At 50.2% G+C, this 22,409-nt stretch overlaps 10 protein-coding genes across 11 annotated transcripts; 4 read left to right on the top strand and 6 right to left on the bottom strand.

The window, feature by feature from the left end:
- On the top strand, positions 1 to 2,402 carry TrAFT101_005969 (uncharacterized protein). The gene has a single exon (XM_024908182.2). It carries the CDS (start codon positions 462 to 464, stop codon positions 2,334 to 2,336), a length of 1,875 nt encoding a protein of 624 aa, XP_024760488.2. The 5' UTR covers positions 1 to 461; the 3' UTR covers positions 2,337 to 2,402.
- Positions 2,403 to 2,454: 52 nt separating this feature from the next.
- Positions 2,455 to 3,769, bottom strand: TrAFT101_005970 (uncharacterized protein). Its single transcript, XM_024901927.2, has 2 exons — positions 3,619 to 3,769; positions 2,455 to 3,510 (listed from the first exon to the last, which is right to left on the bottom strand). The coding sequence occupies exons 1-2, from the start codon at positions 3,712 to 3,714 to the stop codon at positions 2,809 to 2,811; spliced, it is 798 nt and encodes a 265-aa protein (XP_024760489.2). The 5' UTR covers positions 3,715 to 3,769; the 3' UTR covers positions 2,455 to 2,808.
- A 125-nt stretch (positions 3,770 to 3,894) lies between these two features.
- TrAFT101_005971 (uncharacterized protein) lies at positions 3,895 to 6,534 on the bottom strand. The gene is made up of 4 exons (XM_024901928.2): positions 6,272 to 6,534; positions 5,532 to 6,214; positions 5,216 to 5,476; positions 3,895 to 5,165 (listed from the first exon to the last, which is right to left on the bottom strand). Exons 1-4 carry the CDS (start codon positions 6,450 to 6,452, stop codon positions 4,197 to 4,199), a joined length of 2,094 nt encoding a protein of 697 aa, XP_024760490.1. The 5' UTR covers positions 6,453 to 6,534; the 3' UTR covers positions 3,895 to 4,196.
- Positions 6,535 to 7,155: 621 nt separating this feature from the next.
- Positions 7,156 to 10,371, top strand: TrAFT101_005972 (uncharacterized protein). The gene is made up of 5 exons (XM_024900287.2): positions 7,156 to 7,693; positions 7,834 to 8,071; positions 8,134 to 8,324; positions 8,389 to 8,500; positions 8,560 to 10,371. The coding sequence occupies exons 1-5, from the start codon at positions 7,649 to 7,651 to the stop codon at positions 9,804 to 9,806; spliced, it is 1,833 nt and encodes a 610-aa protein (XP_024760491.1). The 5' UTR covers positions 7,156 to 7,648; the 3' UTR covers positions 9,807 to 10,371.
- On the bottom strand, positions 10,299 to 12,024 carry TrAFT101_005973 (uncharacterized protein). Its single transcript, XM_024908183.2, has one exon. The coding sequence runs from the start codon at positions 11,740 to 11,742 to the stop codon at positions 10,606 to 10,608; it is 1,137 nt and encodes a 378-aa protein (XP_024760492.1). The 5' UTR covers positions 11,743 to 12,024; the 3' UTR covers positions 10,299 to 10,605.
- Positions 12,025 to 12,209: 185 nt separating this feature from the next.
- On the top strand, positions 12,210 to 13,541 carry TrAFT101_005974 (uncharacterized protein). Its single transcript, XM_024908184.2, has 3 exons — positions 12,210 to 12,297; positions 12,410 to 12,612; positions 12,792 to 13,541. The coding sequence occupies exons 1-3, from the start codon at positions 12,285 to 12,287 to the stop codon at positions 13,140 to 13,142; spliced, it is 567 nt and encodes a 188-aa protein (XP_024760493.1). The 5' UTR covers positions 12,210 to 12,284; the 3' UTR covers positions 13,143 to 13,541.
- On the bottom strand, positions 12,416 to 15,717 carry TrAFT101_005975 (uncharacterized protein). The gene is made up of 5 exons (XM_024900148.2): positions 15,546 to 15,717; positions 15,432 to 15,480; positions 13,775 to 15,377; positions 13,542 to 13,712; positions 12,416 to 13,479 (listed from the first exon to the last, which is right to left on the bottom strand). The coding sequence occupies exons 1-5, from the start codon at positions 15,553 to 15,555 to the stop codon at positions 13,240 to 13,242; spliced, it is 2,073 nt and encodes a 690-aa protein (XP_024760494.2). The 5' UTR covers positions 15,556 to 15,717; the 3' UTR covers positions 12,416 to 13,239.
- Positions 15,718 to 15,940: 223 nt separating this feature from the next.
- Positions 15,941 to 18,336, bottom strand: TrAFT101_005976 (uncharacterized protein). Of its 2 annotated transcripts, XM_024906722.2 has the most exons (6): positions 17,239 to 18,336; positions 17,158 to 17,167; positions 16,910 to 17,078; positions 16,531 to 16,836; positions 16,339 to 16,466; positions 15,982 to 16,285 (listed from the first exon to the last, which is right to left on the bottom strand). In XM_024906722.2, exons 1-6 carry the CDS (start codon positions 17,360 to 17,362, stop codon positions 16,204 to 16,206), a joined length of 819 nt encoding a protein of 272 aa, XP_024760495.1. In that variant the 5' UTR covers positions 17,363 to 18,336; the 3' UTR covers positions 15,982 to 16,203. The 2 variants fall into 2 exon arrangements, with proteins under 2 accessions (XP_065983739.1, XP_024760495.1); XM_066127626.1 differs by lacking the exon at positions 17,158 to 17,167 and having other exon boundaries at positions 15,941 to 16,285; positions 17,239 to 17,457.
- Positions 18,186 to 20,594, top strand: TrAFT101_005977 (uncharacterized protein). The gene is made up of 3 exons (XM_024909846.2): positions 18,186 to 18,853; positions 18,932 to 19,291; positions 19,350 to 20,594. The coding sequence occupies exons 1-3, from the start codon at positions 18,839 to 18,841 to the stop codon at positions 20,001 to 20,003; spliced, it is 1,029 nt and encodes a 342-aa protein (XP_024760496.1). The 5' UTR covers positions 18,186 to 18,838; the 3' UTR covers positions 20,004 to 20,594.
- Positions 20,595 to 20,859: 265 nt separating this feature from the next.
- TrAFT101_005978 (uncharacterized protein) lies at positions 20,860 to 21,727 on the bottom strand (the record flags this gene model as incomplete). Its single annotated transcript, XM_024909847.2, has 2 exons — positions 20,860 to 21,509; positions 21,571 to 21,727. 2 exons carry the CDS (start codon positions 21,725 to 21,727, stop codon positions 20,860 to 20,862), a joined length of 807 nt encoding a protein of 268 aa, XP_024760497.1.
- Between the last annotated feature and the right edge of the window lie 682 nt (positions 21,728 to 22,409).

The raw sequence follows: 22,409 nt of genomic DNA on the forward strand, positions 1-22,409 counted from the left end.
GTGCCTCTGGAGTGCCTGTGCCTGTTTACACCAGCTGCTCGTCTCCCGCCGACTCGGCCAAGATGTCTGGCTACAGGCGCTTAGTCGACTGATTCGATGTCCAGGTTGCTCGCCGACCTCCTCCTCGCAGGCGGATCTACCGAGAGAAGAGGAGCGTTTATTATATCTGGTCTGGTAGCGCCGTTTTTCCTATTGCCCTTGCATGGTGCTTCTTCTGCCGTCTGTGCTCTTCTTGTTGTGTCTGCTCTGCTGGTCTCACGATGCGACGCTCAACCAACAGACAATGAAGCGGTAGCATCCTCTCAACGTTGGCCTCACCCTTTGGATACCCCAGGCGTTTCTTTTTTTGTCCTTTTTCGTGTCTTTTGCTCCACCTCAATTCGATACCCCTCGCCTCTTCCGTGAAGAAGGCAATTCTCGAGTACTGCGAGTGTATAGATACGCCATTCCGTGTTTGAATCATGGCTTCGCAATCAACCTCTGGCGGTGCCAGCTTCTCACTCTTCCCCAATCCTAATTTCTCCAAGCCTATGCCACGTACTGGCCAGACACCTCGGACCCGTCGTTCGGAGTCTCGTGAACGTCGAGTAGTTACACCGCAGCAGCAACTCCAAGACAGTCGTGCTCCAACGCCTGGTGCTTCGTCTTCACCAGTGCTTGCTCCTGTATCATCGCCTCAGAACGGCCGGCAGACGCCACAACAGAGGACACATACCCCTCTAGAGACCAATCATCCCCTTGAAGCAGTATCAGAGGCAGCTCTGGATCATAACCCTCCATCGACTACGAACATAGAAGAGCAGCCGCTTGATACACCCGGCGCGGACTCTAGTCGCCCCCGCCTGACCATCGAAGTTCCTAGGCGAGCAGATGCTCCCATTTTGCCACCTCAGGTATTACCAGGCAACAGCAGTAATCGGCCGCAGAATTATATCGCCAAACCTCTTCTATTATTTGACAGCCCGCCATCGTTTGCACCGCCGCCGGCAGCGCCGGCAGCATTGCGGTCCATGTTTCCAACATACAATCCTGATTTGCCCCTTGATCAACAAAACTACGGTCCAATTCAGATGAATCCTTCTGGAATGCCTAGGGCTGTTGTCAGTCGCCAGAGCTACTTCGAAGATCCCGAGGCTGCATCTGAACGTCCACCGGTCCGGAGTCCACCATACAGAGTTCCTGCTCGCCCTCAGAATCCTCCAGTCATTCCTGCCATTAGCACTACTGAACAGCTTCAAGACCTTTGGAAAGTCGCAAACGGCTGGCAAGCGTCTGGATCAGAGGGACGTGTTTATTGCTTAAAGTTGACGCAACAAAAAGATGCTCCTGTCTACACTCTTTCCTCCACCTCCCAGCCTTTTTATAGTCTTCGTTTGGATCCTACATCTGCTTCGGCCTACGTGTCACTCAGTAGGCACGACCCCAGCAAGATTTACAAGGCTCCGAAATCAGCGTCAGGCTCTCCCGCAAGTATTTTTAATGGCGTTCTAAGCGGCAACAACCGAGCCTCAGACAACAAACATTGGCAAGAAGCGTTAACTACAACCCTCGAAGAAGAATCTCGCAAGCATTCCCCAAATGATGGTCTTGCTGCCCTGCTTATGCCCTGCGCCGCGACAAAAATCGTCTTGGACAGGGCAGACGACCCTGTTACAGTTGCAGCTGCAGAGAGGGAGTGTGGCAGACTTGTATGGGATGACGATAGCGCAAGCCACTATCTAGTACATCCTGCCCTGGCAACGCCATTCTGTGTTACTGTTGAAAATTGCGCTGCCTGGTCTCGTGTCGAGTATACACTGGAACATCACGAATCACCACAGCACCTCGCCAAGCTCACACGGGATGGTGCCGGTAGTGGGTGGTTGGAAATCGATACTGGTGTTGCGTCAAAAATCGAGTCATTCTACATTGTCGACGTGGCTATTACAGCACTGCTTCTTGTCGCGGCCATGGAAGATAGGAACTCACCAAACACTGTCATCGAGGCATTCGAGGCGCCACCGGTACCGGAACCTCCTAGGCCATCAAGAAGCTTGAGCAGTGCATTGAGCCGACACCGTGACGATGAGAGCAGCAAGAAGAGTAAAAAAGACAAGAAAGATAAGAAACGCCAAAGGATGGAGCAATTCGAAATTGACATCGAGAGCCAGAATGATAGTTTAGGCAAGGGGAGCAAAAAGGCTGAAGCTGAAGATAAACTGCCCTTCCTAATACGGGTCATCGTTAAGCTGGCAAAGGGGCTATTTAACTGTTTTATATGGATACTTACAATTGGGTTTGCATGTGTCAAAGGAGTATTCAAGGTTCTTTATAAATGTGTGGGATCCAAGTATTAATACGACGATATATGATGATTTAATGATGACAATGAGCTATCAAACGCTTTGATTTAGCGTATTCGTGATCACTTTATAGATTGTACATACTGTATTTACTGTTTGAGAGTGTGAAGATGATTCTGGTATTTAAGTTTACCCAGAGATTTATTCATTTTGGTAGTAAGTGATAAGAAGCTATATATCCTCAGCCTCGTTGCAATGAAACGCGAGAACCAAACAAATCCATTTTTTAAACCCAAGCTCTATAGGCTCCAGTAGCCATGCCACAACCATGAACATGTTTCAAAAATATTCCAACCCGATATATTAACAGCGCTCACGATCAAAAGCACTCTTCACCATCACGCCAACTAACCCCCTTTACTCCCATCAAGCCCCCCCCGTCTTGCCTCTCCATTTCTCTCTCTCTCTCTCTCTCTCTCTCTCTCTCTCTCTCTTTTCTTCTCTTTTCTTTTCTTTTCTTTTTTTTTTACCTCTTCCTCTGCCTCACAACAATCTTCTTCCCCCTCCTCGTCGTGCCGCCCGACGTCGCCGTCTTGGCCATCTTGGCCTGCTGAACCTCGAGCTTGCTCTCGGCCGTCATTAGCGCTTTTACTTTCTTGCGCGAGTGCTCCAGCTTGCGCTTGAGCTCGCGGAGGTTTTCTGCCCTGTCAAACGCATCGTCCTGGTCCTCCATCTTCTGGGGCTTCTTGTCCTCGTCGATTTCTATGATTTCCTCTCGCTCGGCCTCGTCGTCTGCGAAGACGATTTTTCGGGGTGCGCCTGTTCGCCGTCTTTTTGACGCACCTGAGTCGTAGTCGTCAAAGTCATCGTCGTCGTCGTCGTCGTCGTCGTCGTCGTCTTCCTCATGCAATTGATCCAGACCTTTCATCAAGACAAACTGCTCTTCCAGTCTCGCCAGCTCCTTCACGGCAACCTGCTTCATTGTCCTTACGTATCCCAAGTCCTGTGTCTTCAGCAGCCGCACCGTGTCCATGTCCAAATCTTTATTTCCACGATCGCCTTCGACTCGGCCGTTCCAGGTCTTGCCAGTCTTGATTTTCGAGCCGGGGCCCTTGCGCGACATCATTCCAAAGTAGAATTCATCTTCGTTGCGGTCGGCGGCCTTTTCGCGGAGGGCCTTGAGTTGCTTCTTCTTCTGGTTGTAGTCTTTGGCACGTAGAGAGTAATCCTATGATATCCCGTTAGTAAATTTTCCATGAAAGAGACTGTACGAAATAATCTCGGTATTGGAGGGCCCATATGATGTGTTTTTTTTTTTTTTTGTGTTAACTCGTACCTTGTGCTTTTCGAGAAGACCGAGGCGGCGGCGCTCGAGGGGCTGCGCACGCTCCTTATGGTTGCGCCGCTGAATTGAATTTCGCAAAGAAGACATTTTTGCGATGGCTCTGTAACTGATGCTGAGAAACGAAAGAGCTCCCAGATGTTTTGGTCGTGAAGACGTCGCTGTAGTATGAAGAAAGTTGGCGCTCGGAGGTGGAAGAGCGGCAGAATTTTTGGGATTTTTGGCGGTGAGAGTGGATGTGGCTAGCGCCATGTCGCACTTGGGTGCTAAGTGACTTGGGCGAACACTTGAATAAACGGCGGTAATTCTTAACCGGAAAAATGAACAATTTCTTTTAAAACGATTTAGTTTTTTTCTCGTCAATTCATAATATTGAGTGTATATATATGTTGTCTAAATTGGGGCGCGATTGGGCATCTATTATACAAAACTTTGCGCAGCTTTTGCGCGGGTAGTCGTACAGCTCACTTACACGATTGTCTAGCTTATCAGCTGTCTACACCAGCCATCTAAACATATCCCCCCTAGCAGTCCTGAGGCTCTGGCGAATAATGTATTAGCCGTCCATCGTCTTATGAGGATTTTGAGCGAAGTTGTAGGCCATATGGGGCAAGTTGCTCGTTGCTGAGCTTGCTCGGTGACTGCACAAAGGGGTCTTCTCCCTTCATTGTCTTGGGAAACGCAATGACATCTCGGACAGTTGGTGTACCAGTCATCAGAGCAGCAAGACGATCAAATCCGAGCGCAAATCCAGCATGAGGGGGGCATCCGGAGCGAAGAGCCTCAAACAGATGAGAAAAATCCTTGATCCTCTTATCGGTCATCTTCAAAACGTCTCTCATGATAAAGTCTTGGACTTCGGCAATGTGGTTACGCACACTGCCTCCGCCAATTTCGATACCATTGAGAACCAAGTCATATGCAGCGCTCTTTGCTTCTAGAGGATCTGTGAAAAGCAACTCTAGGTCTTTCTGAGAAAGAGGTGCCGTAAAGGGGTGGTGAGAAGCAGCGATTCCCGCAGCGCCCTCCTGGCCTGGCTCGCCCTCCTCAACTGGCTTAAACATGGGGAATTCTGTCACCCAAGCGAACTGAAGCGATCCTGGCTCTCCGAGTCGTGGCGTCTCCATGTAGCCTGCCTCGACAAGTGCCTTCCACAGCAGATTTCGGATGTCTCCGATCTTAGTTGAGCCAGAATAGTATTGTCCAGCGGGCTTCTCGCGAGCCTGGAAAACAACAATATCTCCGTCATTAAGACCCTTCTTCTCAGAAAGCAAGTCTAAAACGCCTTCGTACTCAAAGCCCAGTGAAGAGAATCCGCATAGTGGCTTGCTAGAATCGTAGATAAGAATCTGAGGTTTGCCGTCGGGATTTTTTCCTAGAGAAGCGGGAAGCTCGTCCATAAACTTAGTGACAAACTTTTGCACTTCCGAAGGAGAGCAATCGTTGAGTGGGAATGCAAAGGCTTCGATTAGAGGATCGGACATGTGAGTTATCATGCTGACGAAATGGCGGAAAGGCTCAAGATCCGGAAGGGCATGTATCTGTATGGTGTTAGCTTTACGGTTACTTGATATCGTCTCGTTTTTCTTACCCTCAAAGGAATACGAAGATCTGGCTTGTCAGAGCCGTAAGCAGCAATGCTATCCGCAAAGGTAATATTTGTAAACTGATGAGCAACAGGCTGGTCTGCTGGTGGAGGGGTGGGAGGTATGTCGCCAACAACAGGAATCACCTCTCCTCGAATCTCCTTGTAGCTGTGTGCTGGCTGAAGAGCAGTCAGAGCAGCCAAGACAATATCATTGATATCCTTTTGCACCGTCTCAGCCCCGGCGAAAGCCCATTCCATGTCGAGCTAGTCAAGGTGGTCAGCACCGGGTCTCAGATTGTAGTCGTAGTATTCGCCTTACCTGTGAGAATTCGGGTTGTCGGTCAGCCCGAAGGTCTTCATCACGATAGCACCGTGCCCATTGCATATAGCGCATTATACCACTGGCCATAAGGACCTGTTTATACTGCTGCGGGCTTTGACTTAGAGCATAGGCAGTACCTTTCTGTCGTGTAGGGACAAGAAATTCTCTGGCTCCTTCTGGTGTGGATTTAAACAAGGTTGGAGTCTCTATATCCGTAAAGCCCTTTTCGAGTAAGCTTTGATTGAGCTTTCCTTTCAGCCATGATCTGAACTGGAGTCTGGCTTGCAATTCTGGGTGAAATCGAATTTGAAGATGCCTTTTTGTTGGAGGGAACTGAACTTCGGGCGTTACTATCAGATTCTTTGGGACGCTATTCAAGGCACGTATGCTGTCTAGATAGACGGTCTTCTTTGATGAGCTGTCGCTCGTATTTGACTCGGCCACATCGGCAGCCTCGTGCTGCTTTATGCGGATGAGAACGGGGCTGAAAGCAGGAACTTGGCGGAAGTCATCATGAGCTTTGTTGTCTCTCTCTGCGCTGGAGCAGATTTGAATGACTTCACCCGACGGTGTGGTGAGATCTGCGAATGAAAGGTGCTTTGAGACATTACGGCTCTTGCCTAACAGCCCCACGTAGATGTCCTCCGAGTTGAGTCCAAGTGATTCATCATTGGCCTCGTCTATTGCATGTTAGGTATTTTTCATGAAGCAAGAATTCTGCATGAACAAGAGCCTACATTTGTTCCAGAGATCTAATAAACTGGCCCGCTGTGTTGAGCTTCCCGCCTCATCTTTGGCCGTCTGTGAGTAAAATCGGCTGTTTCTGTAAATCACCTGGCGAGGAACGCTCGAAGCAAAGCCATTGGCGCACACGCAACGACGCAATGCCAGGCTACGGGAACCAACAAGAGGCCCCATTGCCTATTATCAAGCTCAAATAATCATTCAATTATACAAGAATGAGCTGCGCAAGGAAATATGGCTTGACTGATAAGATAAAAGATGAAGATGGACCTTTGTCGCGAGATGCTCAATCACCCGATAAATTTCCGGGTGCCCCACGTTCAGCGCCGACCTTTAAATCTCTGCCGACGCTGGAGCTAAACTTTTTTTCTTCTTTTCTTCTTTATCCTTCCATTCAAATAAACGTACGCCCCCCAGACTTGCAAATATCCTTGATCTGAACCGCTGCTAACTAGATATTGCAGGTGATGAGACTCCGTGCCAAAAATGATGCTGAGCCGCTTTCCTGACCTCTCAACACTCTCCCTTCGGGGCTTCAGGGTTTGGGGGTGATGGAGGGCTGGTTCCATGAAATAGGCGTTCGACACACCGACCTTGTTTTGCATCGAACGCGATGGAAAAAAGCTCTGACTTATGACGAATGGAAGGTTTTTCTTGATCATGTTTTCTTTTCTTTTCTTTTTTTGGTTAATTTCATGCCCTTTGTTTTTCGTCCTTCTCATTGATGTTCCTCGTCTCTGCATCTGCATTCCGCGGCTCGTGTATGCCCCATAATGTATTATATAATTAGTACGGAGTTCGTATCATAATAAAAACGGCGGAACTCGGTTCCTTAATTTGCTATTGAAATTCAGAATGTCTGTGCTCTCCATTAAATTACCTCTTGGCAAGTAGAAGTAATATAAACGGACCGTCTGCGCTGTAGATGCATGCTTAGATAACTGTTGCGCTCCAAATGCTTCTTCCACTAATAAAAGCTCGCGGCATGCCTCCAAATTATGCACATCGCGCCAAGCGTTAAAGCCCCCAACTGTCCTGTCCATCAAAAGTCAATTCCAACTCCCGTTAGCGAGTGACTTGCGCTCCCTGCCCAGCCACCGCCATTCCGTAGCTTCCGCCGCCCACGTGCAGCCTCGCTGGCGGTATCGCCATAACTTCAACCCCCAGCGCTTCACTTGCTAGTGCCCAGTAGCAACCGCCATCATCCTCCCACCAAACGAAACAAACCCGCGCCAGCTCCGCCCGGCTGCCGGTTCGGCTGAACTCCGTCCTGTCGCCCAACTTTCTTATCTACCGACCTGACCATTGTCGCGCAGGCCTGCGAGCCCGAAGAATCTCGAGTACCGCAGCCCCAGACGCAGTTCGCAACCATGAGCTCTTTCGAGAAGTCCGTCAAGGGGGCGACCAAGATCAAGGTGAGGGCGATTCCAGCGTTGGGCAGCAATGGCCATGACGATGGAGGATGTCATCTGAGGCTATGGAGCATCTGTCCATCTGAGGCTGGGGACAGGCAAGGCAGACCAACCAGATCGCTAACCGCTGCTCGTGTATGCAGAATGCTCCCCCCAAGACGAAGTATATCGAGCACATCCTGGTCGGCACTCACTCTGGTGAGGCTGGCATCGCCGAGGTCCTCCGCGCGCTCCAAAACCGACTGCACGACTCAACGTGGACTGTCGTCTTCAAGAGCTTGATGACGGTTCATCTCATGATCCGCGAGGGGTCTCCAGAGGCTACGCTTGCTTATCTGGCTCGGCACCGAAACATGCTGGCCATTAGCAACTTTGCAGACGGTCCGTCCCTACCAAAGCGATGAGGAGTTACAAATACAGAAGAGGACTGACACTCTCCATAGCCCAGACCCAAGGCCGGAACATCCGTCACTATGCGAATTACCTCATTGAGCGAGTGCGAGCGTATCGCGATACCAAGACCGACTGGGTTCGGGCGCCGGAATCGCGGCTGGAAAGACTCACGGTTGACAAAGGGCTGCTGCGAGAGACGGAGGTTGTTCAACACCAAATAACGGCGCTGTTGAAATGTGACGTATGTGGCATGCTGAAGCCCTCTCCCTTCTTGACGATGAATGCGAAGCTTACCCCTCCTGTAGCTGCTCGACCAGGAACCAGAGACCGAGATCACAATTGCAGTATTTCGATTATTAGTCCTTGACCTCTTGCCTCTGTTCCAAGTCTTGAACCAGGGCCTCATCAACATTCTTGGTTAGCTATGGATGCCCCTGCGATATCGCACCACCGTGTTTATTCTAACATCATCCTAGGTCACTTCTTTGAGATGTCTAAGCCGGATGCCGATAGAGCTATGGAAATCTACCGGACCTTCACCAAGCATACCGATTATGTCGTCCAGTACCTCAGTACTGCCAAACAATGGCAACACCATACTAGAGTAGAGGTTCCCAAGCTAAAGCATGCGCCCGTAAACCTAGGCCGTCAGCTCGAGGAATATCTCAACGATCCTGATTTTGAGATTCACCGAAGACAGTACTTGGCGGAACAGGAGGCGAAGAAGGGAGGCAAAACATTGAAGTCCAAGTCTACGAAGAACGGAGCCGACTTTCCCAAGGCGCCTTCTCCTGCGGCCAATAACCCTTTCCCTGCTCCCGGCAGCGCCAAGGCCGAGTCGAAGCCTCAAGCAAACAAGGGACCAGACCCCGACCTCATCGACTTCTTTGACTCGATTGAGCAGAACCAGATACCGATGCAAGTCACTGCCGCTGCCCAACAGCCTCCTATGCAAATGCCTATACAAACCCAGGGACCAGACTTGGCCTTCCAGGGGCAACCTGTTGGCCTAGGATTTCAACAAAACAATTTCGTGCAGCAGCCTACAGGATTTGCCCAGGGTAATGCGTTCCCGCAGCAAGATAATGGGTTTATGCAGCCTCCAGCACAGCTGCAACCGACCATCACTGGCTTTAGTGGCTTCGGACCACAGCAGGATTTCCAGCACAATGCCCTAGGTCCCATTCCTCAGAATACGGTTCCCAATTTCCAGCCTCCTATGCAACAACCTGTCGGTCTTCAGCCTACTGGTCTTCAGCCATCGCTCGCAGCTCCGCAGATGACCAACCCTTTCCGTCAGTCTATGCTGGTAGCGCAGCCAACGTCTTCATCTCAGCTGTCAACTCCCACGTCGAGCACGCCTACTCTCAACCGTCAATCTACGAATCCCTTTGCTCGATCGACGAATTCTCCAGGCCAAAACACGAGTCCTTTCCAGGCTCAGCCTGTGCAGCCCCAACCTACGAGCACCAACCCTTTTGCTCGTAACGTTCCCACCGAGACGCCGGTGCAACAGCAGTTTCCAGACCCGCAGCAACAGTCTTCATCGCTTGCTCCACAGCCAACTGGTGTTACCAATCCGTTCCGCCAGGGCGCTTTTGTGAACCACGCCACTGGCCTGGGCTGGCAGCATAACGCGACTCCCATTGGTGGTGGTATTGACCAGATTCAAACCGTGCCAGTGTTCCCTCGCCCTGCGCAGCAGACACCCTGGCAGCAATAAACTAGGACTGGGATATTGCTCGTTACTCTGATTTTTCCTACTACTCTTTTTTGAATCATGTAAGCTCTTGCGATCTGGGAGTCTGGATTTGTGTCATTCTTTTTCATCGCTTTTTCTTTCATGGGTCATCGTTGCTAGGGTTTTGCACTTTTTTTTACTCCAAATATCGCATTATCCAGCGAGGCGTTTATTGGCTTTTTCGTTTCTTTTGTTCAATAGGGAGAGGAGGCAGGCCTGTGGATTATTATTATTCTTATTAGTCAGAATTCTCGAGAAATCACTATAGTATGCAAATTCGGATAGTTTGTTAGGAGGGCAGAGGTGACAATTAGCACTTAGAGAGAAGGCTTTACTGAAGATGAACATGAACATGAACATGTAAAGGCCTGGGCAAACTGGGACGAGGGCGAGGCGGATTGTTATTGTTGCATGGTGGGCAGAGTTTGTCTTTGGCGATAGTGTCTTTGGCGATAGAGACGCAAAGAGTATGGTTCACAAACATTTTTGTTTATAACTAACCTCTTTATGTATTCTCTAGCCTAATATTAACATGTCTAGTATTCATCACGATTTGAAAAAAAAAAAAAAAAAAGAAATATTAAAAAAAATATTGTGAAAGACACCAGTCTTTAGACGCCGGCCTCCCTGAAAACATTTCCATTAGGATGGGATATTATGGCTTTCATCCTGTTATGTTTTCTTCCTGTTGACGCCAGAAAAATGCAACCAAAAAACACACGGATATACTCTTGAGAAATAGCAGAAGGGCTTCGAGAAATATCGTAACTGAGAGAGTCTCTCAGAACACATCATCCACGTCCATCTTTCCACCGACAGACACCGCAGCGCCAGCCTCCAAGGAAGCCGCCACCGTAGCATCTTCTCTGGTATCTTTATCGTCCTCAATGAAGACTCCCAAACCAGAGAAAGCTTCAAACAGCGCTCTCGTGAGGTACTCCTCAGAACTGTATCCGCCCACGATGTAGTCTTCCTTCGTGCGCGTAATATCAAGCCACTCGCTCTTATACTGCGATAAATTCTCGCCGGCCAAGTCGACTCTTTGCGGCGCCAGATCCAGGCCGCCAAACGGATCGTACGGCTTGTCGTCCGCCACAGGAGCTCGCTTGTCTCTCAGACCGCGAATCGACAGACCGCTGCCTCCCAATGCCGCAACGGCATCCAGCGTAGCGTCGCGTTTCTGCTGGCCTCGCTTCTTGAGCAGCACGCGATCGACCGCCTCTGCAGCATGTCCCAGCTCTGCGTTCTGCAAAGAGTTGAGCATCTCTTCGCGGAACCGAGCAGCGCTGGCCTTCTCCTCGGCGTCCTCTTGCAGTTCCTGTATGCGGCGCTGGCGAGCTGCCTCCTGCTCGGCGGCGAGGCGCTTCTGCCGTGACTCGTCCGATTCGCGGGCGAGTTTGCGATTGCGTTCGATTTCGGCCTTGTGCTGGGCCTCCCATTCGGCGAGCTGGACCTCGGCCTTTTTCCTAGCCTCGTCGCTTCCGTTGACGAGGTCGTCTGTGAGGCATTCCACCATGTAGAGATAGTCGTTGTACGCATCCAGGCTTTCAAAGTCATCCTCGGCCTTGTTAAACACCGCCGCCACTCTCCTCCTGATATCAACCTCCCGCTCGACGCCCAGGTCGCCGAAGAAGGCCGTCTTGAAGCCCCTCAGACGCAGCGTCTTGTGACATCCCGCATAGGGGCACTGGTTAGGGCCGTCCTTGAAGATACGCTCGACGCAGGTCTTGCACATGCGGTGGTAGCACTCGGTGTTGATGCGGAACTCCATGTCCTTGTTGAAGTAGCGGGTGGTTTTGCATACAGGACAGGCTTCGTCGTCGTCGACTGGCGGCAGGGGGGCCGAGATGAAGGCGGCGGAGGAGTTGTTGGAGGCATGGCGCATCGAGACGGTGCTGGTGCCGCCCGGACGAGACATTGTGCGGGAGAATGTGGTGGATTGGCTATGAGATTGTCGATGAGTGGAGGGAGATCGATCTGGAGGTTTAGGATGATTGCATGTAGAGTTCTGGAGTCGATCCGACCCCAGCGGCGACCGCGTTCTTCAAGTTCAGTCGAATGATAGTTTTTTTGCTATATCTGCTGTGGTTATATTCTGGCGCAGTCTATGTGACCAACAGCAAGTTGCAATTTGGCTTGGGGATGGCTCGTGATATGTAAGAAACAACGGCCCGTGATTCCATCCAAGGCTGACTATTCACTTTAGCTGATCAAAGCCAGCGGATAGCTTTCCGCCCTTGCATCGATGCCAAAGCTGCTAACCGTTAGAAGCCCGGCATGCCATTGGCTGCTTTTGGTTCAGCCGCCTAACGGGCCTCTCTATTAGCGCATTTGCCCCTCCACGCTTATTAGCTGGACTTCCACCCGCGTCCATTGTCTGCCATGCTTTAGGCCATTACAGTTGACGAAAAAAGAGCTGCAACGCCAAAACTTGCAAGTTACACAGCAGCGTTTTGAGCCATGGCTGACAAAGGTAAAGGATGCTACAATGCCTCTTTCTATTATAATGAGCTGCGATCTATCGCCTTCTTTATCATCCCCATCTGGTGACGACGAATAGCTAACCAGCTGTTTACAAACTACAGATCCCTCCCCCGCCGAAGAGGCTGCCGCGCGCAAGAAGGAAGCTGAGGAGCAGGCCGCACTGCCTTACAAATGGAGCCAGACCATCGGCGAGCTGGACCTGTCCTTCAACGTGCCCGGAAATTATAAATCAAGGGATCTCGTCGTCGATATCAAGAAGCTGTCCATCGTTGCGGGTGTCAAGGGACAAGAGCCTATCATCAAGGTATGCAGCATTCCTTCTTTTTATAATCCTGATATGCGCCAATCTTTCCAGGTTGCATAATATTCTTCTCCTTTGTTTCTTTCTTTCTTTCTTTCTTTCCTTTCATTTTATACGTCAAGAAACCCCGACCAAGCTATCTATATATATATACATCTGCTCATATCGAATGTCACTAATAGGGCGACCTCCCCCATGCGATCCGCGTTGACGATTCGACTTGGACTCTGTCCACCAACTCCGACGGCACCAAGGTTGTCGAGATCCACCTTGACAAGGTCAACAAGATGGAATGGTGGCCACACGTCGTTACCAGCGCGCCCACCATCGACGTCACCAAGATCCAGCCCGAAAACTCAAAGCTCTCTGACCTCGACGGCGAGACCAGGGGCATGGTTGAGAAGATGATGTTCGATCAGCGACAGAAGGAGCAAGGCCTACCCACATCAGACGAACAGAAGAAAATGGATATCCTCAAGAAGTTCCAGGAGCAGCATCCAGAGATGGACTTCAGCAAGGCCAAGATCCAGTAAGAAAACACCGAGGGAGGGTATTGTACGAAGGAAAAGAAAAAAAGAAAAAAAACAATAAAACAATAATGAATAAATGATTGCATAAAAATGAGGGGTATCATCGTGATTCAAGTGCTATGGCAGCCCGCTCTAAGAATGAGTTGAAGTCTCTGACCTGTCTGAGAATGCCGCCTGTAAAGCTGGACGAGCTGGCCTGCTCCGATATGCGAGACACAAGAAGCTCGAGATTGGCCAACTCGGCCTCCTTTTGTGCCGCGCGTGAAAGCTCTGGTGCTTCCCTGCCTTGTTCTACGGCAAGGTCTACATCATGCATGAGAGAGGATGCATCTAGACAATACTACAAAGCATATATTTGTTAGCATATATATTGGCCTTGCATAAGACTTCAACTATTCTTACCTTTGATTCTCTAGCATCAGCCTCATGCTTGATTCTGATAGCATCCATTCGGAGAGCAACCTGCTCTCTCTCAGCTTTGATACGCATAATCTCCTCGCGTAAAGCCATCTTCTCCTTTTGCACATGCCGTAGCCGCTTGCGCAAGGAGTGCCAGTGATTCAAGTGGATAGCCTTAAAATATTTTCGTTAGCATCGGTTCAGATGAGTTCACAATCATATCCATAGAAACATACATGCTGAAGGAACCGGGACTTGAGCTCTTCTCTGTAAGCCTCTATAGCTCGCGTCTTGATACGATACTCCTTCTTTTTTGCTAAATCTTCCGCACTAGCGGACACCTCCTGAAGCTGCTCTAGGGTCGTAGAGATCACCTCGTCGCAAACCTGAGCGAATACGTCGATAACGCTTTCTCCTCCGTGATTCATAAACGCCATCTCATTTTGCAGCGGATCTAGATCGTCATCCTCATTGCCGCGCTTCTTGAGGTTGACAAACCGCTGGACCGTGATTTCGATCATTCCACCATCACCTTCGCTCTGATCACTATGCCTCTTCTTTGTTCTTGCCTTCTTGGGCTGTGGCTGTTCGTTCTCATCATTGGCATTTTCTGGTTGTGCTTGAACTCGCTTTTTTGGTTTAACAGGTTTCGGTTTAGTAGTAGGTTGCTTCTGGTTAGTTGGGCTCTTGCTGGGGCGCCCGCGCTTTCGTTTGGGAGGAGTTGGTAGCACGGCTTCTTCCACTTCAGCTTCATCCTCTGTTTCTTCCTCTCTTTCTGGCCCAGACTCCGGTTCAGGTTCCAGGGCTTGTTGTCCTTCCGATTCTGGCTCAGGCTCTAGTCCAATCTCATCATTTTCGGGCTCAGACTCCGGCTCTTCTGTTTCTTCTCGTATATCCTCCAGTGGCTGGGAACCCAACTCTGGAGAGGGTTCTCGTGGTCTTCTCGTGCGTTTTGTCTTTGGAGCTTTCGGTGTTTCCTCTTCATCATATTCCTCAGCGTTCTCCTCCTCCTCTTCTTCATCTTGTAAAATTGTGCTTTCTTCAATAACCAAGTCGGCGGCCACCATTAACTCATCTTCTTCTAATTCAGCTAGTTGGGGGAAGCCATCAGAAGACAGCTCATCCGCCAGGTTGCTCGCTTCTTGGCCATATACTGTTGCAGCCGACCTCCTTGATGAGGCTGCGTCGCTACGGCGCAACTTATTCACGAGAGGAGATGAAGGCATGGGAATTCCATCATCTGATGATATCACACCCATCAGCTTAATACTAGAGCTTATGGTCTCGCTCACGGGCACGCGACGCCGCTTCCCGCTTCCTGGCGCATCTGCAGGAGACTCTGCCACCTCTTCGATCGTCTTCTCGGATCTGCGCGCCGAAGGCGATTGCAAAAGCGCAGCCGAAATGGCACCGGGGTGTGGCGGTAGATTTTCGAGCTCATCTTCGTCTTCCTCTATAATCATAGGAATGGTTGATCTTACTGAGCTTGAAGGTTGTGGTACTCGGGTTCTGCCAGCTCTAGGTGTAGGTTCGTCTTCGTCCATTTCATCGTGATCCAGCACTGGTTCGCTTGGCGCATCTGGCAGTTCGCTCGACGGGTTTATAGGTGGCTGAGGTCGGCCCCTTCGTCGTCGAGGGGTAGGGCTCGGTGCGTGCTCTGGAGAAGTTGTGGCCGTCGCATTTTTATTCAGCCTCCTTCTTTTTGCTGAATTTGTTGGGGAGTATTTAGCATTGGCGGCGGGGCTCGAGGCTGATGCGACTGATGATGCAATGGCAAGACCAGAGATGTTGAGGCTGTTGATGTCGAGGCTGAAAGATTCATCGTCTACATTGGCGCGCCTGTAAAGGAATAAGCAACTTTTCTGGCATATTTGTTTCTAATATGAAGCCTACTGAGCACCGCGAAGACGCTCATTCAGGCGATCCGCGCGGTTTTGTCGTCCTGTCGTCGTGTTAGAATGCTTCGAGATGGTGGCGCAAAGAAACATTTTTTGGAGAGCGACATGCCTGTAGCCATCGTAAAGGCAAGGGTGCAATTGCTATTGCACTAAATAGCCTTCTACATGTGGAATCTGAGAGACGCTGGTCAAGATGCTATTATGTTCTTGAGCAGACATAAATATAGGAGCTTGTGGTTATCGTGGCTTGGAAGTAAATTCAAGGTTGCGACACTCATAGATGCAAATCTGAGATGTACCGAGCCGGAGGTGCCAAAACTGGACTAGGGCAGCAGCTTGGACGCGACTGTTTCGAGACACGCGTTGATGGGCTCTGGCTGGATGGCGGGGTTTAGGCCATTCCGCATTTGAAGTTACACTCATTAGTACTGCAACTTACAGCGCTGTATGTGGGGTAAAATGCACATATAAGAAAACGCATCGAGGGTTGGGAGCATTCTCTTTCACCGCTTGAAACAAAATAACGCTAAAATAGTAATATTAAGGCGCGTATATACGTTATAGGCTTTTGATGACCCGACATTCCCTTCCAGGTTCCCAGCTGTGTGCCTGGCCCGCCGTCCATATGCCGTCAATTTATACAGGTGGACAGCTTTTAAAGATTAAACTGGTCCTATGATAGCATATACCAATAGGGCATGTTAGAGGAAAAAAGAAAAGAAGAAATCAACAATTAACGCCAACACCCATGCAATCTGTTCTGACAATTATAAATCTTGCTGTGCCTCCGCCTCTGCTGAAGGCTTGTCAATGGCAACCCATTTCATTGCTTCGTCGTCGAATCGATGGCTATATCTTATCAGCTGCGCCACCTCGGATAAAAACTAAGATTCATGACTTACTCGTGGAATTCTGTGTTTGTCAAAGCGTTCTTCCCATATTCAGCCTGCAGCATGTCTTGATAACGATAGGGGATCTTGCAGGGCACGCCCTCAAAGGTTGTGTCTCGTAGGGGGAAGACGTAGGTATCCTACGCGGCACGTTAGTCATGTATAATCACAACCGTTGATCTAAGGCTCAGCTATTTGTCATACCCGATATTCATGACCATATTTGTCGTATAAAATGCCTTCTCCTTCTTCGTGATCCAAATCATATCGTGCCGCAGTAATGTCGATGTAGAGTCCGTTCTGCATATCAATCCACCGGCCATCAATGACATTAGATTTGTCGTCTTGCTCTCGGTGTTTAAAGTACGGATTGATCTCAAGCTGGAAGTACCGGCCCTCGTCCATGCCGCCGTACTTGTAATAGTATACGGTCATGTTGTGATAAGCAGCGAGGTAGTACATGTCTGCCTCTGTGATTTGAACATCCGCATCATAGTCCCACGGCATAACCTTGAGATTAAGAATTAGTTTGTTGGTTACAATGATGACGAAAAATGGACGAGTAATAGAGTAGTAAAGATACCTTCTTCCCCCACCACCACCCAAGCAGAGTGCCATGCATCAGCCATGTTTGGACGCCCAAGTCTCTAAACGTTGCCAGATACGTCTGCACTAAGACCTTGATGGCCTCTCTCTGCTCGGGGTCTTCGAGAATTGCGCGGGTGAACCGGGCATCATAGTGGACATCGTAGCTACCAAAGATGTGTTAGACCTACATTGGATCCAAAGAAAAAGTGGTGCTGGCTGCAAAGACTTGATCGAGACACTTACGGACTCTCATCTATGAGAGAGAGGCTCTTGTTAGCATGGATGCCAGCGGCCGCCGCGTAATCTCACATCAAATCCACTCACGGAAATATTTGGGTACGGTAGCCTCGCTGGACTTTCCAGAAGGAGCAGCACTAATAGCCCATGCTAACGCTGCCCATGTGACTGCGACAACAGCATGCTTGAGGCTGATCGTACAGGGCTTCATCTGTGCTGTGGCAGATTTTGAAAGTCGTCAGTATTGCCCGGCCTCTCTTGTCTCCTCCAGAATCCCTTTTATTTTGCTCGACTGGCTCCTGGGAACTCTATAGAGCCCAACTAGCCCTCTCGTTAATTAATAGATCCAGCTCTAGAGTGGAACTGGTGCTGCTTCCGCGTCGGCAATTCGATGCCGCGAAGGGGGACTAGAATGCGGCCACTCGGCAGCGACGTTTCGGCGGCGGTAGGCCAAATTACATGGGCTGGACGCGCGTATGGACCCTATTTTGGCATCCTCAAGCGGCTAGAAATGCGGTTCCAAGTCCCTATCGGCGAGGGAAACGTCATGCCCGCTTGTTACTTGCTGCTTCTGCTTAGGAGAAACCGGAGATCGACACGATTTCACCCTTTGATGCAAAGCCCCTGGAGCTGACTGCTGAAAATTTCCATGTACTACTGCTATGGGTACAGGCGCGTGCTGTAGTGACATCACGCGACGCTGGCTTGAGATTCGAGAGCGTCTGAAAACGGGGCTTCAGAGGGTTATTGAGCTATAACCTGTGCGCTAGCGAGCCTATCTACCGGCTTTGGTGTACAATATTGCTCCATTGCAATCACTCGAGATTGAATGGCTTGCCTTTGGCTCGAGACGTAATAGTAACAGCCAATGAGGCGTATGCTAGCGCTCACTAGATTGGTACCTGTAACAGCAGCGGCTTTGCGGGGGGTTTGGACGATCAAAGATTTGCTGCAAGGAGCACGTGCGCTGTGCTTTCTTATAGGGATGCGTCCGAGCACAACAAATTCTTGGAGCGGCAGCAAAGGCACCGACCTGAGAGAGAGGCACGTTTCTGAAACGTGAAACGCACACGCACACACATTATTGCGTACCACCTTGCTTTGTGTGTGTGCTCCGTATCCCCAACAATTTTCGTTGTTTTCCCTTTGGAGAAAGGCTATATCGGAGCGGGCTGTAATATGTAACATTCCTATGTGCTGTTACTCCTGATTCCGTGCAGATAGTATTACCTGCCTCAGCAATTTTATACTTTTCACCCCAGCCTTTAGGTTTTTCTTCAGAAAGGGGATGAAAGCTTCAGTGCAGAGTATAACCCGGAAATGGCTGGAGTAAGCCAGAGCATCTAGCCCTCCTTTTATGACTAAGATGATATTGATGCATCTATCAGGGCATCGTCACTAAAGTGGGGGCGTGCGGTGCTTCCAGCGTTACAAGCGTGGCCAGGACCTGGGGTCTGACGCAAGCTTAGCCTCAGCTCCACGTTTACAGCTTCATCCTAGCATTTGATCCTAACAACAACAAGAAAACTCCCTATTTGCGATCGCTGCGATCGTCCGACTGGCTTCGATGCCTGTGTTCTTGTAACATTTATTGCTTGATTTCTTTTCTTCTTCTCCCTGTACCGTCCCTTCCTAGCTATTCCGTTCTAGAGTAGCGGCAAGGCTTGAGCTGCCGCGAGCCCGCATCATGGGAGCCTGGAATGTAAGATGGGATCCAGATCCTCCAGATCCTCGTCTTGAATGAGATGTCGCGAGAATCAAGCTGACTTATGCGACCTAGATCTTTCGCATCTTGGGCGATTGCCTCCATATGCTCTCCAAGGGCATCCTCATCTTCTCCATCCATAGAAACCGCAGTGCGGAAGGCGTTTCCCTTATCACACAAGGGCTCTACGCCATCGTCTTCTGCTCGCGATACCTCGATCTGTTCGGAGAGCGCTCGGCATGGAATGCTATATTCAAAGTCACATATATTGTCACATCATTCTATATCTTGGGTGTTATGCAATGGCTGTTCCCTCGATCTCGAGAACGTGAGATCTCCTGGAAGCTGGGAGCTATCATCCTTGGTGGCAGCCTTGCTCTGTCTCCCTTTGTCATGATGATTTTCGAAGGCAAGAGGAGATGGGGATTCCTAACTGTAGGTCTCAGTTGAAGCAAGATAAGGGAGGGGGTTTATGTGCTAATCATTATCACAGTGGATGTGGGTTTTTTCTGAGATCCTCGAATCCGTATGCGTTCTGCCGCAGCTGCTGCTGTTGAGACAGACCACAGTTCCAACCGTAATCGACTCGTTCTATCTCCTGGCGCTAGGCTCCTACCGCGCCATGTACTGCGTGAACTGGTTCGTGCGAGAAATGGACGTAAACGACCGACCGCCCGATGCTATTGCCGTCATTTTTGGCATCATTCAGACTGCCTTATACGTCGATTTTGCTTGGGTCTACTACACTAGACAGCGGGTTAAGCTCCGTGGCGGCGGTGTAGTTGACGCCGATGATCTGAACCGTGGATGGTTCCTATACCGCATCTTTGGAAAGCACGCTGCGCCTAATGACGAAGAAAGCGGCCACGGTGACTCGGGTGGTAGCCGGGCGAGATGGGGATCTCGTGGTATCTCAGTCAGTGCTGACGACAGCGTATTGGAGTCGGAGAGAGACAATCGTGATCATCACGAGGGGCTCGATGCCGCGGTGGATCCTGATGCCAGGATGCACGACCCCGATGAGCTGGCCAAGGCCATGGACGACGATGACGACGATGACGAAGAAAATACGCCTCTGCGTGCTGGGAGCTCTTCTCAGACGCACACACCACCAGGAATCCGAAGTGGGGATGAATGGGCCGACTAAAGCAGGCTCATCTAGTTTCTTGGATACCGTATCTCTTTTAAGAGGAGCAGTATAGGATCACAGTCACAATGTCAACACCGTAATCTACGGTATGGATAACATTTAACCAATTGTCTTTGTTTTAGGCAAAGCATGTTTTGGGATATCTCTTTTTTTTCTTAAGTTGGGTTTGGTTACTTGTACTGGAATCAAGGAGTAGTGAGAGGAAATTTCATGACTGGAAGATGGTTTGCTATATCTGAACTACGCACTCTAGTGGCATGAATATACACTTATGAATAAGAAATTTACGCTTCTGCGAACGACTTCGAGCCGCGGACCGTGGCATTTCTTTTACTAGCCGAAAGAAGATCCCCGGGGAATATGAGCCCTCGGCTGGATGGCAGTGGAATTGCGGGACACTCCCGGGAGTGCGGAGAACATGCAGGCATCAGACTTAGCATTTCACTAGTAGTAGCAGGCATGTGAACGTCAGATCACTTTTCCGAAGCAAATGTCACAATGCGCGGTAGAAAGCGCTCGCGTGAAAATTGAAACGCCGGGGACTTTTCGTCACCCCATATGTACACAATACTCAGTACATGAGAAAGCCCCCCCTTCTGAGAAACGAACAAACCCGAGGAGGCCCTCCTCCTTTGTCCTGCTTGGTCCAACTTGGTTCAAAAATAGCCTGAACCTGGAGAAGTGATTTTCCAACCACCGTAAATAACGCCTAGTAGTACCCAAGTAAAAATAAGACATAAAAACGTAACAGTCGCCAGAAATAAGCAAGAATGCCAACCGAGAAGCTTGAAAAGGCCGCTGAAGAAAATAGTGAAGAATAGTTCAAAGGGTCCCTCTCTTAGAAATTAAGCCGTTACCGAGCGAAACGGCGCTCAAAGGCCTCGTAAAGCTTGGGGCTGATCTCATCGCTGCTCATGCCCTCGACCTCGAGCAAGACACCCTTCTTGGCGTAGTGGTTGAGCAGCGGCTCGCTGTTCTCCTGGAACTTCTTGAAGCGTGCGCGGTAGGTCTCCTCGTTGTCATCCGGGCGCTGGACCAGGGGCTCGCCGGTAACGTCGTCGCGACCAGGAACGCGGGGCCGGTTGAAGGTTGTGTTATACACGCGGCCGGAAGGCTCGTGCACCCATCGGCCGGCAATGCGTTCGAGAAGAACGGAGAAGGGAGTCTGGATGGAAACGACAAGGTTCATGGGAACGATCTTGTCGAGGGTGACGGCCTGGGGGACGGTTCGGGGATAGCCATCCAGCATGAAAGACGCAGAAGGATCCTCTGAAGCCTGTGGAACGGCGTGCTCATCTATTTGGAAAGGCATTGAACTAAAGTGATCCATGGAGGAGGAGCTGTAGGAGCCTTCGGTAGAGGTTGCCTCGGCAGAGAGTGTCATGACCGGAGGTCGGTTTCCGTAAAGCCAGCCTCGGGATCGAAGCTCTCCTGAGATTAGACGAAGCATCAAGTCGTCAGCGACCAGGCCACCGGCTTTGATAGTGTTTTCAGCCATGATGCCTGAGGAGGGAATGATTAGCTTCCAGCAGTATGGGATAGTAATTACGAATGTTTGACTTACCGAGAGGCGTCCTGTTCTTGACATTGTGGCGGAGAAGGTCGCCTGTGCTGATGGCCTTGAGTTGAGGGAAGCGCTTCAACAGCCTCTCACTCTGCGTCCCCTTGCCCACGCCGGGCGCGCCAACTAGAATTACTCGTGCTGCTCTCCTGAGTTGCATTTCTAGGAAATTAAAGATGTCTTATTTGTCTACGTAGAGACGAGATTGGAACTGGCGAGGCGGATATGATTCTCTGAAGTCTAGAGGTTGGAGATGGCGAGGTATCAAACGTTACAGTGTTGCGCGTAAGCAACGCCGAAGACGGCCCGTCAAAGGAAAAAAAAAAAAAGAAAAAATAAAAATCTTGACGTAGAACAGCAAAAGTTAAACAGACATGTAGCCTGGCAGCACGACTACTGTATGTAAAACAAGCCGTCTACCGCAGACAAGGAACGAAAGGATATTATATATATAAGGTGACAAAGCAGAAAACAGAACGGGGAAATCGAGTGAGCGCGAGGGAAGGACGTGTTAATAATGTTGAGTGAGTTGTCGATAAAGACCCGGCCCTGCCATGGCGGGACGGGCGGGGGTCCAGCCCAGCATGTGGGAACCGAAGAAGCGCCGCACGGTGGCTGACGGCGCTGCATAGGCCGGGACAGACAGTGCGGTGACAGCCGATGGCACTTTGTGGGCGGCCAAAAGATGGTGGGCTGAATGTCTGTTTGCTAGACAGAGACAGCAGCCCCAGCGTTGGTTGAGAGCTTAGCTCCAAACTCCGGACGGGACACACGAGCCCAGAGGCGCCAGATTCGAGCCAAGGCGCCCTGGAACTGCGCCGAAAGCGAAGCGCTGACGGGGG

Source organism: Trichoderma asperellum, chromosome 3, assembly GCF_020647865.1.
Source record: "Trichoderma asperellum chromosome 3, complete sequence".
In the NCBI taxonomy this organism is placed as follows: Eukaryota; Fungi; Ascomycota; class Sordariomycetes; order Hypocreales; family Hypocreaceae; genus Trichoderma; species Trichoderma asperellum.

Coding starts and splice junctions, on each gene's coding strand:
- TrAFT101_005969 (XM_024908182.2), top strand. CDS start 462: ATGGCTTCGCAATCAACCTCTGGCGGTGCCAGCTTCTCACTCTTCCCC.
- TrAFT101_005970 (XM_024901927.2), bottom strand. CDS start 3,714: ATGTCTTCTTTGCGAAATTCAATTCAGCGGCGCAACCATAAGGAGCGT. Junction 3,511..3,618: donor GTCTTCTCGAAAAGCACAAG/GTACGAGTTAAC, acceptor GGGATATCATAG/GATTACTCTCTACGTGCCAA.
- TrAFT101_005971 (XM_024901928.2), bottom strand. CDS start 6,452: ATGGGGCCTCTTGTTGGTTCCCGTAGCCTGGCATTGCGTCGTTGCGTG. Junction 6,215..6,271: donor ATTAGATCTCTGGAACAAAT/GTAGGCTCTTGT, acceptor AACATGCAATAG/ACGAGGCCAATGATGAATCA. Junction 5,477..5,531: donor GACAACCCGAATTCTCACAG/GTAAGGCGAATA, acceptor CACCTTGACTAG/CTCGACATGGAATGGGCTTT.
- TrAFT101_005972 (XM_024900287.2), top strand. CDS start 7,649: ATGAGCTCTTTCGAGAAGTCCGTCAAGGGGGCGACCAAGATCAAG. Junction 7,694..7,833: donor AGGGGGCGACCAAGATCAAG/GTGAGGGCGATT, acceptor TCGTGTATGCAG/AATGCTCCCCCCAAGACGAA. Junction 8,501..8,559: donor GGGCCTCATCAACATTCTTG/GTTAGCTATGGA, acceptor ACATCATCCTAG/GTCACTTCTTTGAGATGTCT.
- TrAFT101_005973 (XM_024908183.2), bottom strand. CDS start 11,742: ATGTCTCGTCCGGGCGGCACCAGCACCGTCTCGATGCGCCATGCCTCC.
- TrAFT101_005974 (XM_024908184.2), top strand. Junction 12,613..12,791: donor GACAAGAGCCTATCATCAAG/GTATGCAGCATT, acceptor TGTCACTAATAG/GGCGACCTCCCCCATGCGAT.
- TrAFT101_005975 (XM_024900148.2), bottom strand. Junction 15,378..15,431: donor GAGCGTCTTCGCGGTGCTCA/GTAGGCTTCATA, acceptor ATTCCTTTACAG/GCGCGCCAATGTAGACGATG. Junction 13,480..13,541: donor CTGATGCTAGAGAATCAAAG/GTAAGAATAGTT, acceptor TATGCTTTGTAG/TATTGTCTAGATGCATCCTC.
- TrAFT101_005976 (XM_024906722.2), bottom strand. CDS start 17,362: ATGAAGCCCTGTACGATCAGCCTCAAGCATGCTGTTGTCGCAGTCACA. Junction 16,837..16,909: donor GGTGGTGGTGGGGGAAGAAG/GTATCTTTACTA, acceptor CTTAATCTCAAG/GTTATGCCGTGGGACTATGA. Junction 16,286..16,338: donor ACAAACACAGAATTCCACGA/GTAAGTCATGAA, acceptor GATAAGATATAG/CCATCGATTCGACGACGAAG.
- TrAFT101_005977 (XM_024909846.2), top strand. Junction 19,292..19,349: donor GGAGATGGGGATTCCTAACT/GTAGGTCTCAGT, acceptor TCATTATCACAG/TGGATGTGGGTTTTTTCTGA.